The sequence below is a fragment of the Somniosus microcephalus genome, chromosome 12 (genome assembly GCF_052327205.1).
Source record: "Somniosus microcephalus isolate GS21.2 chromosome 12, FLI_Smic_1.0, whole genome shotgun sequence".
Classification (NCBI taxonomy): domain Eukaryota; kingdom Metazoa; phylum Chordata; class Chondrichthyes; order Squaliformes; family Somniosidae; genus Somniosus; species Somniosus microcephalus.
The window spans coordinates 55597104-55610260 of NC_140998.1; the positions used below are offsets into that span (position 1 = coordinate 55597104).

The 13157-nt window shown below is 44.2% G+C and overlaps 1 protein-coding gene across 2 annotated transcripts in view; it reads left to right on the forward strand.

The window, feature by feature from the left end:
- The window catches only part of fancm (FA complementation group M), a 133019-nt gene that overhangs the window by 107557 nt on the left and 12305 nt on the right, over nucleotides 1-13157 (forward strand). For both annotated transcript variants that reach the window (XM_086002919.1, XM_086002920.1), the window contains exon 15: nucleotides 12204-12286. In XM_086002919.1, the coding sequence (XP_085859045.1) occupies nucleotides 12204-12286 (83 nt within the window). The remainder of the gene's footprint in view (nucleotides 1-12203; nucleotides 12287-13157) is intronic.

The following is a 13157-nucleotide window of genomic DNA, read 5'->3' on the forward strand; positions in this document are numbered from 1 at the left end:
CACCAATTTGCATGCAATTTACATTCCTGCACCCACTTGAGTTGCAACCACCAAAAAAATCTTCAGAGGATTTTCTGCAGCATCATTCAGGCACAAAAAATGATCAATGCCCATTTTTCCTCTGTGCACCTGTCTTTCAGGCGCTGCTTGGTAAGCAGGGCCCAGGGGAAAAACTACCCTAAAATGTTCCTCTGTTTCTGTCTCGTTAGTCTGCTGGGAGTATATCTCTCCAATCCAAGCTTTTATCTTTCCATTTCAATCTTTTTTTTTAATCACATCGTGTATACTATATCTGTGATTTGCAGCTGTGAACTACTGCGGTTAATCACTGCCTTTTTTCAGTTGTTTATCGTAATATTTTTTATATATATATACTACTGTAACCCCTTTGAGACTTAAATGATACTTGTGCCTTTCAAGATGAGTTTTGCCAACCTTACAAATATGTTCTTTAAATTATATGTGCCGCATATTTGAAAGTAGATCTTCAGAATTCTACAGGGCTAGCTATGCATAAAAACACATGATTTATACAATTTGTTACTGAGTGCCACTGTGGCATTCATAGCAATATAACAGTTGCATAATGATTCTGTTTCTTAAGTTTTTAGTATTGGGCTGACACTTGACGCATCTTGTTGCTAAAATTTCTAAATCTTTATTCATTTGTCGAACTGTATTTTGTGAAAGTGTGGCTTTTTTCTTTTGTGCCTTTATGTTATGAGATGCCCGAAATGTTCTTCGCTGTTTCTCTACTATGCAGTGAGAAATCCTGATGTACAGCACCCCCATCTGGAATTTTACTTTATGATCCAGTGATTGCTATCCTTTATGTATAGTGAAATACCACTTGATTTTTGTGGAGAAAACATTTGCTTCTTGAAAATACATATTTGTATTTTAACATTTTTCAATCACTGCCAACTCCTCAATCCAAAGTAACCAATGATTCTCCATATTTGATCCATCCACAAATAATTTATTACTGAGCCCTAGGAATGTTTCCAGCATCATCTTGCTTTGGAACTGTTAAATGTTTTCTTTATTTTATCTCAGTCACATGACAGTACAATGTTTATTGGCGCCAAAACACCCCTTTTCCATTTAATAGGTTTAATTTCAGTGCCACTTTTAAATGCGATTACTTTGTTCTCGTTTTAGTGAGGTCATAGTATATGTTCTAACGGATGATGTGTACTGAGTAAATTCATATGGGGAAATCAACAACAACTTGCACTGATATAGCACCTTTTAACATAGGAAAACATCCCAAGGCCCTTCACAGAAGCATAAGCAGACTGAAAATGGGCACCAAGCCAAAGCTGGGGATATTAAGAGGGGTGACAAAAGACTTGGCCAAAAAGGTGTATTTTAAGGAGGGTCTTAAAGGAGTAAAGGGAGGTGGAAAGGCGAGTGGGTTTAGGGAGTGAATGCTAGAGCATGGGGCCTAGATGGCTGAAGGTGTAGCCATCAATGGAGGGCTGAAGCAAGTGGGGAGGGATGCATGAGGTCAGATCTGGTGGTGCGGAGTGTTTGAGGCGGGGTAGTAGGGTGGGAGGAGGTTAGAGATGGGGAGGGATAAGGTAATAAAGGGATTTAAACACAAGGGTGAGAATATTAATTTGGAGGCATTGGGGTGGGGGGGGGGACCAGGAGCCAATGTAGGTCAGCACGGACAGGATTGAGGGAGTGGGATCTGGTGGGGGAGCGGGACCTGGTGGGGGTGGTATACAGGCAGCAGAGTTTTGGATGAGTGGAAGTTTAGAGTATAGAGAATGAGAGGCTGGCCAGGAATGCATTGGTAATAGCTGAATCTGGAAGTGAAGGCAAGGATGAGTGTTTCAGCAGCAGATTGGCTAAAACATAGAAGATAGGAGCAGGAGTAGGCCATTCGGCCCCTCGAGCCTACTCCGCCATTCAATTAGATCATGGCTGATCATCCAAACTCAGTACCCTGTCCCTGCTTTATCCCCATATCCCTTGATCCCTTTAGCCTTAAGAAATATATCTAACTCCTTGAATATATTTAATGAATTGGCCTCAACTGCCTTCTGTGGTAGAGAATTCCACAGGTTCACCACTCTCTAGGTGAAGAAATTCCTCCTCCATTTCTGTCCTAAATGGCTTACCCCTTATCCTTAGACTGTGATCCCTGGTTCTGGACTCCACCCGCCCCCCCCCCCCCCCCCCCCCCCAACACCACCCCCTCTCCCTGCCATTGGGAACATCCTTCCTGCATCTAGTCTGTCTAGTCCTGTTAGAATTTTATAAGGTTCAATGAGATCCCCTCTCATTCTTCTAAACTCCAGCGAGTATAAGCCCAATCGACCCAATCTCTCCTCCTGCACCATTCCTGCCATCCCAGGTATCAGTCTGGTGAATCTTCGCTGCACTCCCTCCATGGCAAGAACATCCTTCCTCAGATAAGGCGACCAAAACTGCACACAATACTCAAGGTGTGGTCTCACCAAGGCCCTGTACAACTGCAGTAAGACATCCTTGTTCCTGTACTCAAACCCTCTCGCTACGAAGGCCAACATACCATTTGCCTTCTTAACCGCCTGCTGCACCTGCATGCTTACTTTCAGCAACTGGTGCACAAGGACACCCAGGTCTCGTTGCACTTCCCCTTCTCCCAATCTATTGCCATTCAGATAATAATCTGCCTTCCTGTTTTTGCCACCAAAGTGGATAACCTCACATTTATCCACATTGGGCAGATGCATGGCAAATGCAGTATAATCACCCAACCTGTCCAAATCATACTGGAGTTTCTCGGCATCCTCCTCACAGCACATACGCCCACCCAGCTTTGTGTCGTCTGCAGACTTGGAGATATTACATCTAGCTCCCTCGTCTAGATCATTAATATATATTGTGAATAGCTGGGGTCCTAGGACCGATCCCTGCGGTACCCCACTAGTCACTGCCTGCCACTCGGAAAAAGACCCATTTATTCCCACTCTTTGCTTCCTGTCTGCCAACCAGTTCTCTATCCAAGTCAGTACCTTGCCCTCAATCCCATGTGCCTTAACTTTACACGCTAATCTCTTATGCGGGACCTTATCGAAAGCCTTCTGAAAGTCCAAATACACCACATCCACTGGTTCTCCCTTATCCTACCAGTTACAGCCTCAAAAAATTCCAGATTAGTCGAGCACGATTTACCTTTTGTAAATCCATGTTGACTTTGTCTGATCCTGTCACTGTTTTCCAAGTGCTCTGCTATTACATCTTTTATAATGGACTCTAGCATTTTCCCCACTACCGATGTCAGGCTTACCGGTCTATAATTCCCTGTTTTCTCTCTACCACCTTTTTTGAATAGTGGGGTTACATTAGCTACCCTCCAATCCATGGGAACTGTTCCAGAGTCTATCGAGTTCTGGAAGATGACCAGCAATGCATCTAATATTTCTAGGGCCACTTCCTTAAGTACCCTAGGATGTAGATTATCAGGCCCTGGGGATTTATCGGCCTTCAATCCCATCAATTTCCCTAACACCATTTCCCTACAAATACTGATTTCTTTCAGTTCCTCCCTCTCACTAGACCCTATGTTCCCGACATCTCTGGGAGGTTATTTGTGTCCTCCTTTGTGAAGACAGAACCAAAGTATGTATTTAATTGGTCTGCCATTTCTTTGTTCCCCATTATAAATTCCCCTGATTATGACTGCAAGGGACCTACGCTTGACTTCACCAATCTTTTTCTCTTCACATACCTATAGAAGCTTTTACAGTCAGTTTTTATGTTCCCAGCAAGCTTACTCTCATACTCTATTTTCCCCCTCTTAATTAATCCCTTTGTCCTCCTTTGCTGAATCCTAAACTGCTCCCAATCCTCAGGTTTACTGCTATTTCTGGCCAATTTATATGTCCTCTCCTTGGATCTTATGCTATCCCTAATTTCCCTTGTTAGCCACGGTTGAGTTACCTTTTTTGTTTTATTTTTATGCCAAACAGGGATGAACAAATTCTGTAGTTCATCCATGCGATCTTTAAATGTTTGCCATTGCCTATCTACCATCAACCCTTTGAGTAACATTCCCCAATCAATCCTACCCAACTCGCGCCTCATACCATCGTAGTTTCCTTTATTTAAATTCAGGACCCTAGTCTCGGAGTCAACTACTTCACTCTCCATCTTAATGAAAAATTCTTATCATATTATCATCGCTCCGCCCCAAGGGGCCTCACACAACAAGATTGCTAATTATTCCTTTCTCATTACATAATACCCAGTCTAAGATGGCCTGATCTGTAGTTGGTTCCTCGACAAAGTGGTCCAGGAAACCATCCCGTATACACTCCAGGAATTCCTCCTCCACAGTATTGTTACTAATTTGTTTAGCCCAATCTATATGTAGATTAAAGTCACCCATGATAACTGCTGTGCCCTTATTGCACGCGTCTCTAATTTCCCGTTTAATGCCATCCCCAACCTCCGCATTACTGCTTGGTGGTCTGAATACAACTCCCACTAACGTTTTCTGCCCCATGGTATTTCTCAGCTCTACCCATACAGATTCCACATCATCAGAGCTAATATCCTTCCTTACAATTGTGTTAATCTCCTCTTTAACCAGCAATGCTACCCCACCTCCTTTCCCTTTTTGCCTATCTTTCCTGAATATTGAATACCCCAGGATGTTGAGTTCCCAGCCTTGGTCACCCTGGAGCCATGTTTCCGTAATCCCAATCATATCATATCCGTTTACATCTATTTGCGCAGCTAATTCTTCCACCTTATTACGAATGCTCCTCGCATTAAGACACAAAGCCTTCAGGCTTGTTTTTTTTAGCACTCTTAGACCTTTTAGAATTATTATTTACTGTGGCGATGTTTGATTTAAACCCTTGATTTCTTTGACTGCCACTTTTGCTTTTCTCCTTCCTGTCTTTTGCTTCTATCCTTGTTTCCCTTTCCTTTCTCTCCCTGCACAGGTTCCCAACCCCCTGCCATTTTAGTTTAAACCTTCCCCCACAGCACTAAAAACATTCCACCTAGGACATCGGTCCCAGTCCTGCCCAGGTGCAAACCGTCCAGTTTGTACTGGTCCCACCTCCCCCAGAACCGGTTCCAATGTCCCAGGAACAGAGGAGGGTCATATTACGGAGGTGAAAGTATGAAGGGGAGACATTGGGGTCGGAAGCTCAGCTCGGTCGAATAGGACACAGGTTGCGTACAGTCTGGTTCAACGTGAGGGGATGGAATTGTAAGGATGCGGAGTTTGTGGTGGGGTCTAAAAATTATGGCTTTGGTATCCCAAAGTTTAACTGGAGAAAATTGCGGCTCATTCAAGACTGGATGCCAGACAAGCAGTCTGACGATGCAATGCATTTCTGGGATTGAGAGAGGTGGAGGAGAAGTAGAGCTGGGTGTTGTCTGCATCCATGTAGAACCTGACAACATGTTTGCGGATGATGTTGACAAGGCGCAGTATGTAGATTGGAAAGAGGAAGGGCAAGGATAGATTTTTGGGGGACCCGGTGATGCTGTGGGGATAGGAAGAGAAACCAATGCTGGAGATGCCCTGGCTATGATTGGATAGGTAATAGTGGAACCAAGTGAGGGTAGTCCCACCGAGCTGGACAATGGAGGAGAGGTGTTGGAGGAGGATGATGTTGTTGATTCAAAGGCTCTAGAGAAGGATGAGGTGGGAAAATGCACCATGGTCACAGTTGTTAAGTCTGTGTGTCCCAGTTATGCTTATTATAAATCACTGGACACAGACCACAAGAATAACTTTAACAGGTCTTTACTATTCGGAGCTCAGGGCAGAACTGCCCAGCAAATCCCTACACAACACTTATATACCGGTGTGGTCACCACCGGTATTACAGTATACAGCAGCCAAGAGAAAGTAGTACATCTCTTAAGGTAGTTCTCTTAAGGTGGAACAGGTTACATACACCACAATCCTCCCTTTTTAGCTTAACAGTTATATCCCCATTTAACATAACATAATAACATATATATATATACAACTTCATGCAAAACAGTTCAAAGATTCAGTCTCTGAGGAGGCCTCCTGATTCGAGTTGGATAACGCCTTTCAGGGGTCTCTGATTCTCGTTGCTGGGGTGACTCATCTAGTTGGTCTCTTATGGATTGGACATCATCATCAGGTACATTCACTTCTGAGGTAGATGCTTCAGGTTCACTAACTTCTTCCACGGTTGTCTCTGCCGTAACCATGGGTTCGACCCTTGTTCTCGATTCTACCAGTTGGTCAGCATGACGCCGTATTACATTTTCACCAATATCTACTGTGTACATCAGGGGTCCTTGTCTGGCCCTAATTGTTCCAGATTGCCATTTCTCGTTTTTATAGTCCCGGGCTAACACTGGTTGTCCTATTTCGAAACTCCGAGTGGTCTTGTTATTTATATGCTGGAACTGTTTCTTTTCAACTTCCCTCCGCACATTTGGTTTTAACAAGTCCAACCTGGACCGCAACCTCCTGTTATAGAACATCATGACAGGACTTTGGTTTGTCACTGCATGGGTGGCGTTTCGATATGCCAGTAGGAATTTGTCCACCTTGTGTTGTAGTGGAATCTGATCTTCGCTCATGGCTTTTATTGCTTTTTTGAACGTTTGTACAAATCTCTCGGCCAACCCGTTTGTAGCCGGATGATATGGGGCAGAGGTATAATGTTTCACCCCATTCTTCTTCATGAATTTCTGGAATTCTTCTGACACGAACTGCGGTCCGTTGTCTGAACATATTTGTTCTGGCAATCCATTTCTTGCAAATATCGTTCTTAGCACCGCGATCGTCTTTTCCGAGGTAGTGGTAGTCATCTTAATCACTTCTGGCCATTTAGAATGTGCGTCCACCGCAATTAAAAACATGGAATCCATGAATGGACCCGCAAAGTCAATATGTACACGTTGCCATGGGGTTGAAGGCCATTCCCATGGATGCAGCGGTGCAATCGGAGGTGCATTTTGCACTTTTTGGCACCCTGAGCAGCTTTTCGTCAGATCCTCTATCTGTTGGTCGATACCCGGCCACCACACAAGCCCTAGCAAGGCTTTTCATCTTGACTCCCCCCAGATGACCTTCATGCAGTTCCTTTAGAACTCTCTCTCTTAACTTAGGAGGAATAATCACCCTTGTTCCATACATCAATGTTCCTTGACAGATGGACAGCTGTTCTCGTCTTGCTGAGAATGCCGGTAACAGTGGATCACCATGTGCTGGCCATCCCTTCACTGTCACTTCGTAGACCCGGGACAGTGTCGGGTCGTTCCTGGTTTCTCTTTCAATAATTGCATTGGTGACTGGTAAACATTCGATGATGGTCGAGTGAAATAACTCAACAGGGTCAACCGTCGGTGCCTCCTCCTCTGTAGGTAGTGGCAGGCGCGACAGCCCATCAGCATTACCATGCTGCTTTGTACCTTTGAATTCGATCTGATATTGATGTGCCCCTAGGAAAAGGGACCATCTCTGGAGTCTCTGTGCTGTCATCACCGAAACACCCTTCTTAGGGTTAAAAATGGATACCAACGGCTGGTGGTCTGTCAGAAGCGTAAACTTTTGGCCCTGCAGGTAATGATTAAACTTCTTTACTCCCCACACAAGGCTGAGAGCCTCCCTATTTATCTGAGCATAGTTGCGCTCAGCGGAGGTCAATGATCTGGATGCGAACGCGACTGGCCTCTCCAGGCCATTTGGCAACTTGTGTGAGAGTACTGCCCCAATACCATATGGAGAAGCATCACAAGTCAAACGAATAGGCAGCGTTGGGTTGAAGTGAGCCAACACTTCCTCTGAGGTGATCAATGCCTTGCTTTTGCGAAAGGCCCTCTTACAGTCCTCGCTCCACTTCCATGGTACTCCCTTCTGCAAAAGAGCGTTCAGCGGGTGCAGCACCGTGGATAAATTTGGCAGAAACTTATGGTAATAGTTAATCAACCCTAGGAACGACCTCAACTGGGATACATTATCCGGAGCGGGAGCCTTCACAACAGCTTCGATCTTGTCAGGAGACTTATGAAGCCCCTCCTGGTCAATGACATGACCACAGTACGAGATCCGCTTCTGAAAGAACTCACATTTCTGGCGATTAACTCGAAGTCCATATTCTTTCAATCTGGTGAGCACCAGTTCCAAATTTGCAAGGTGTTCCTCGTCATCATCTCCTGTAATCAGAATATCGTCCAGGTAACATTGTGTGCCTGGAATTCCCTGTAATACCTGCTCCATGGCCCTCTGCCAAATTGCTGGAGCCGATGCCACTCCAAAAACCAGTCTATTATACCGGTACAAGCCTCTATGCATGTTGATCGTGAGATACTGGCGTGACTCTTCCTCAACTTCCATCTGTAAGTGCGCCTGCGCCAGGTCTATCTTGAAGTGTTTCCCGCCAGACAACGAAGCGAAGATATCCTCAATCCACGGAAGCGGATACTGCACCGTGTGAAGCACCGGATTAACAGTGATCTTGAAATCTCCACAGATGCGAACCTTCCCCGGTTCCCCCGGCTTGTTGCTCGATGAACGCTTCATAACGGGAACAATGGGCATGGCCCACTCACTCCAGTCTACCTTAGACAGTACTCCTGAACGTTCTAGCCCTTCCAGCTCAGCTTCCACAGCAGGTCGTATCGCATAAGATACCGGTCTGGCTTTGAAAAATTTCGGGTTTGCATGTTTTTCAACCTTGATGTTTGCCGTAATTCCTCTCAGTGTTCCCAGTCCCTGTTGGAACACCTCTTTAGCATCGTCCAATATTCTGGACAATCGTTTAGGTTTGACACCTTTTTACCGGAATCTACCGTTAGTGCTTTTAAGGAATGCCAGTCCATATTTATTTTCCTAATCCACTCCCGTCCCAGTAGTGGTGGACCTCCCTCAGGTAGCACATATAAGTCCATTCCTCGGCTTTCTTTGCCCTTGTGGACCACCTTTACCTCTATCTTCCCGATGGGGTATACTCTTTGCCCCGTGTATGTTTTCAATACAATCTTCGTATCCCGTAGGGGAATATGTGGGAATAACCTTTTGTAATCTTTCTTATTCATGACCGTCAATGCCGATCCAGTGTCCAATTCCATCTTCACTTGGACTCCTGCTATCTGAAGTGTGACCCAGATTGTTTGGAGGTCTGCTTCATTACCAACATTGTGTACTCTTAGACTACCCAGTTCATTACTGCTGGAGTCTGAATCTGACTTCTGTTCGTTCGAACTGTTCTCTGTCACCTTGTGTACCTTTCTGTACTTTTCCTGCGGTGACTTTTTTGTTGCTGGTCTTCTTTCCTGACCGGCATACTTTAGCTATGTGACCAAGCCTGCCACATTTTCTGCATTCCTGATTTTTGAACCAGCACTGGTTCTGATCGTGCGTTGTCTTTCCACAACGATAACATTTTACTGTACCCAAGACCATTTGATTGGTGCTGAGTTCCGGTGACCGTTGCTGCATTTCCGCAGTGCCTCTCGCTGCGGCTTCGTGCGATGCTGCAATAGTGACAGCTTTATCAAGCGTAAGATCATTCTCCTCAAGCAGTCGCTTTTGTGTTCCTTCTTTTAACAATCCACACACAAATTTATCTCTCAGCGCATCTGCTAGTCCTGTTCCAAACTGACTACTTTGATAGCTTACGCAGTTCAATTAAAAATTCAGCGTTGCTTTCGTCTTTCAGCTGCGTTCTTCTGTAAAATTTAAATCGTTCCGCTATCATCAGCGGCGTGGGGTTTAAATGATTTTTCAGGACAGTAACAATATTCGCGAAAGTCTGATCCGCTGGTTTATCTGGTGACAGAAGGTGCTTCAATAGCCCGTATGTCTTTGCACCCATTGAGCTTAATAAGGTTAGTGCTTTCTCATCATCTGGTACCTTATTTGCTTTACAATAAACTTCCATGCGTTCTACATACGTGGTCCAATCTTCGATATCGCTATCAAAGGTATTAATGTTCCCATGTTTAGGCATCCTTGCAAGTTTTTAAATTTTTCTTTTTCTCAAAATGGCGGCTTCCCGCGCTTGTCTTCTTCCCCCGCCTACTAAAATGGCGACTTCCCGCGCTTGGCGGTCTTTCCCGCGCTCGTCTTCTTCCCCCGCCGACTACAATGGCGGATTCCCGCGTTTGCCTTCTTCCCCCGCTGGCTGCAATTGCGATTGCCGTTCTCGCCTCCCCAGCGGTTCTCAATTCCCCGACGCTGCTTTTACTCCCCCGCGGTTCCCGTGGGCATTCACGCTTCCCCTGCTGTTGCGCCTCTCAGCCCCGCATACAGCCCGGTCCTTTACACCGGCTGCGTTTGAGTTCTCCGCGGCTCTCGTGCCTTAAGCTGCCCCAGTCGCTGCGCCTCTCGGCCTCGATTGCAGCCCGGCCCTTTTCACCGGCCGTGGTCGAGTTCTCCGCCCTTTTTCCTCCGTTTTCCCTCCCCCACTCCAGAGTCAACGCGGCCGACTTTCTGCTCGTGTCGCTGATCGGCTTACCCACCACCGTGGTAGAAGGGATGATCACTGCCTGTCGCTGATGGAGGGCTTCGTGGTCAGAATTTTTCTTTTTAACCCGGGTTCTCGATGCCTCCCGTGCGATGGTGCTCAGCAGGATGATGAGGGCGGATGCCTCTTCTCGACGCCCGTTCTGAGGACGAAGCTGCCTTGAATGTAAAACTGCCGCAGGGTAAGATCGGACTCGTCGCCACTGTTGAGTCTGTGTGTCCCAGTTATGCTTATTATAAATCACTGGACACAGACCACAAGAATAACTTTAACAGGTCTTTACTATTCAGAGGTCAGGGCTGAACTGCCCAGCAAATCCCTACACAACACTTATATACCGGTGTGGTCACCACCGGTATTACAGTATACAGCAGCCAAGAGAAAGTAGTACATCTCTTAAGGTAGTTCTCTTAAGGTGGAACAGGTTACATACACCACAACAGTCACTGAGGATTAAGGCTAATTCAGAGTTGTAGCAGAGGTGGAAACTTAATTGGAAAGATTCAAACATGGAATTGCGGGAAAGTTGGGCAGGAATTTGGGAGGCGACAACACGTTCATAGACTTTGGAGAGGCAGTAATTTGCAAATGGGGCGGTAGTTTCCAAGGAATGTGTACTGATTTTGGATGTTATGTATATAAATAATTTAAGCATTGCTATAAGGGTTCATGTCATTTGAATTACTCAATTGCTCCCTTCAAACCAGGGCTTTTGTCAGCAAATTGCATACAATATTTTAGACATGGTACGCACTGTGAGCCATTAAATGATTCACTGGTGGCCATTTAATGTGAAATAACATGTTATTTATCTGTTAAACTAAGTCTCATTAAACTTTCAGATTTGGTCACAGTAGTTGTCTGTTTATTTGTTGAACAGTCATTTGTGTGACAACAATTCTAAAGAAATGAACCGGGCAGAACAGTTTAAATGAAGTAAAAGTTTCACAGGACACTGAAATAAAGATGTTAATTTACAAATCCACGGAAGGATCTCTCCCAAGTGGTCGTCAGTTTATAGAGTGCTCCATTTTCCTCGGAGTAACTTGACTCCCTGCTAGACTGTCACTGAACATTCCATATTTTCCGTATCAGTTTTCCTATTTTCGCCACCCCTGTTCCTCGAAAAAAAAGTGGTTTCATATTATGATTTCATGGCTAACTTTGATCCACTTGTTCTTTTCTGCTTAATTACACACGTTTTACCATTAGTTTAATGTCCTAAAGGATATGTACTACACATTATGCCTGATATGAAACCTTTAAGTGGCTGAAAACATAAACCCTTGAGCATTTTTTTTTTTTATTCTGCCATCTTCAAATTGATGGTACAAAGTCATGAGTTAACGGAAACCCAGTTGTGAACTCAAATGAACTGTCAGACTTCAGTTACTTACTGATGGCAAAAACAAGGCTGCACTTGAAATATTCAGACATGCATAGTATTACCAGTGAAGTGTATTTATTCTATAAGTAACATCTTGCATATTTTAAAAAAAAGCACAACCACTTACTTGTCCCCGTGATTGGTCCATGTTACTTAATATGCTTTAGTCAGCAATAGAAATCTATAGAAAACTATTTTCAGACAAGAAAAAAGTGTAAAGTTAAAAGACCATTAAGCAGCAGTGCTTTTTCTTTTCTTGGTATGAAAATATTTGTTCTATCAGTTTTTAGAAAGGTTGATTATTAATGAACTGTTTCTGATGTATAGGAAAATGTTTCTTTCCTCAGGTAGGTGCAACAGTGAGAGTGAAGATGAGGTGATCAGAAGACCTAGTAAAAGAATAAAATTCGGTGTTCTTGAGTCTCCTGAGGTGAGTCGATTTACATAATAACTGGCACCAATGTACATCATTTTATAGATTCATTCTAAATGGCAATTTTCTCATGTCAGAGTAAAATGAATGTAGATTTTCTTTTAACTAAGAAATACAGGAAAGCACACTGGGTACTACAAATTCATAGTTCTGAGCTACTGACCTAGGAACAGGAGTAGGCCATTCAGCCCCTTGTGCCTGTTCCGCCATTCAGTTAGATCATGGTTGATCTGTACCTCAACGCAATTTACCCACCTTTGTTCCATATCCCTTCCGATGGGCCATATGGCTTCCTTCTGTGCTGTATCATTCTGTGATACCCGTTCCTAACACACAATCCAGCAATTTCAGTCTTGAACATTTTAATTTACCCAGTATCCATAGCCTTTGGGGAGACAAGTTCCAGATTTCCACTATTATTTGTGTGAAAGTGTTTCCTGATTTCCCTCCTAAATGGCCTAGCTCTAATGTTAGTATTATGTCCCTTTGTTCTGGATTTCCCCCACCAGAGAAAATCGTTTCTTTGTATCTGACCTATTGAATTCCTTTTATTATTTTAAACACCTTGATTGGATCAACCTTCTAAACACAAGTTCATGCAACTTGTTTACATAATTGAACCCTTTAAACCCGGTATCATTCTGGTGAATTGGCGCTATACCCCCTCCAAGGACAATATATTCTTCCTGAGGTTTAGTGACTAAAACTGAACACAGTACGCCAGATGGGGTCTAACCAAGACTCTATGAGTGAAGCATCATTTCCCCTTGGTTGGGGAGGAGGACTCATTAAATAATGGTATTGTAAAGGTTAAAGCCTGGTGGTATTAAACTGATTGGAATGTGAGCATATTTATGTTCATCATTGC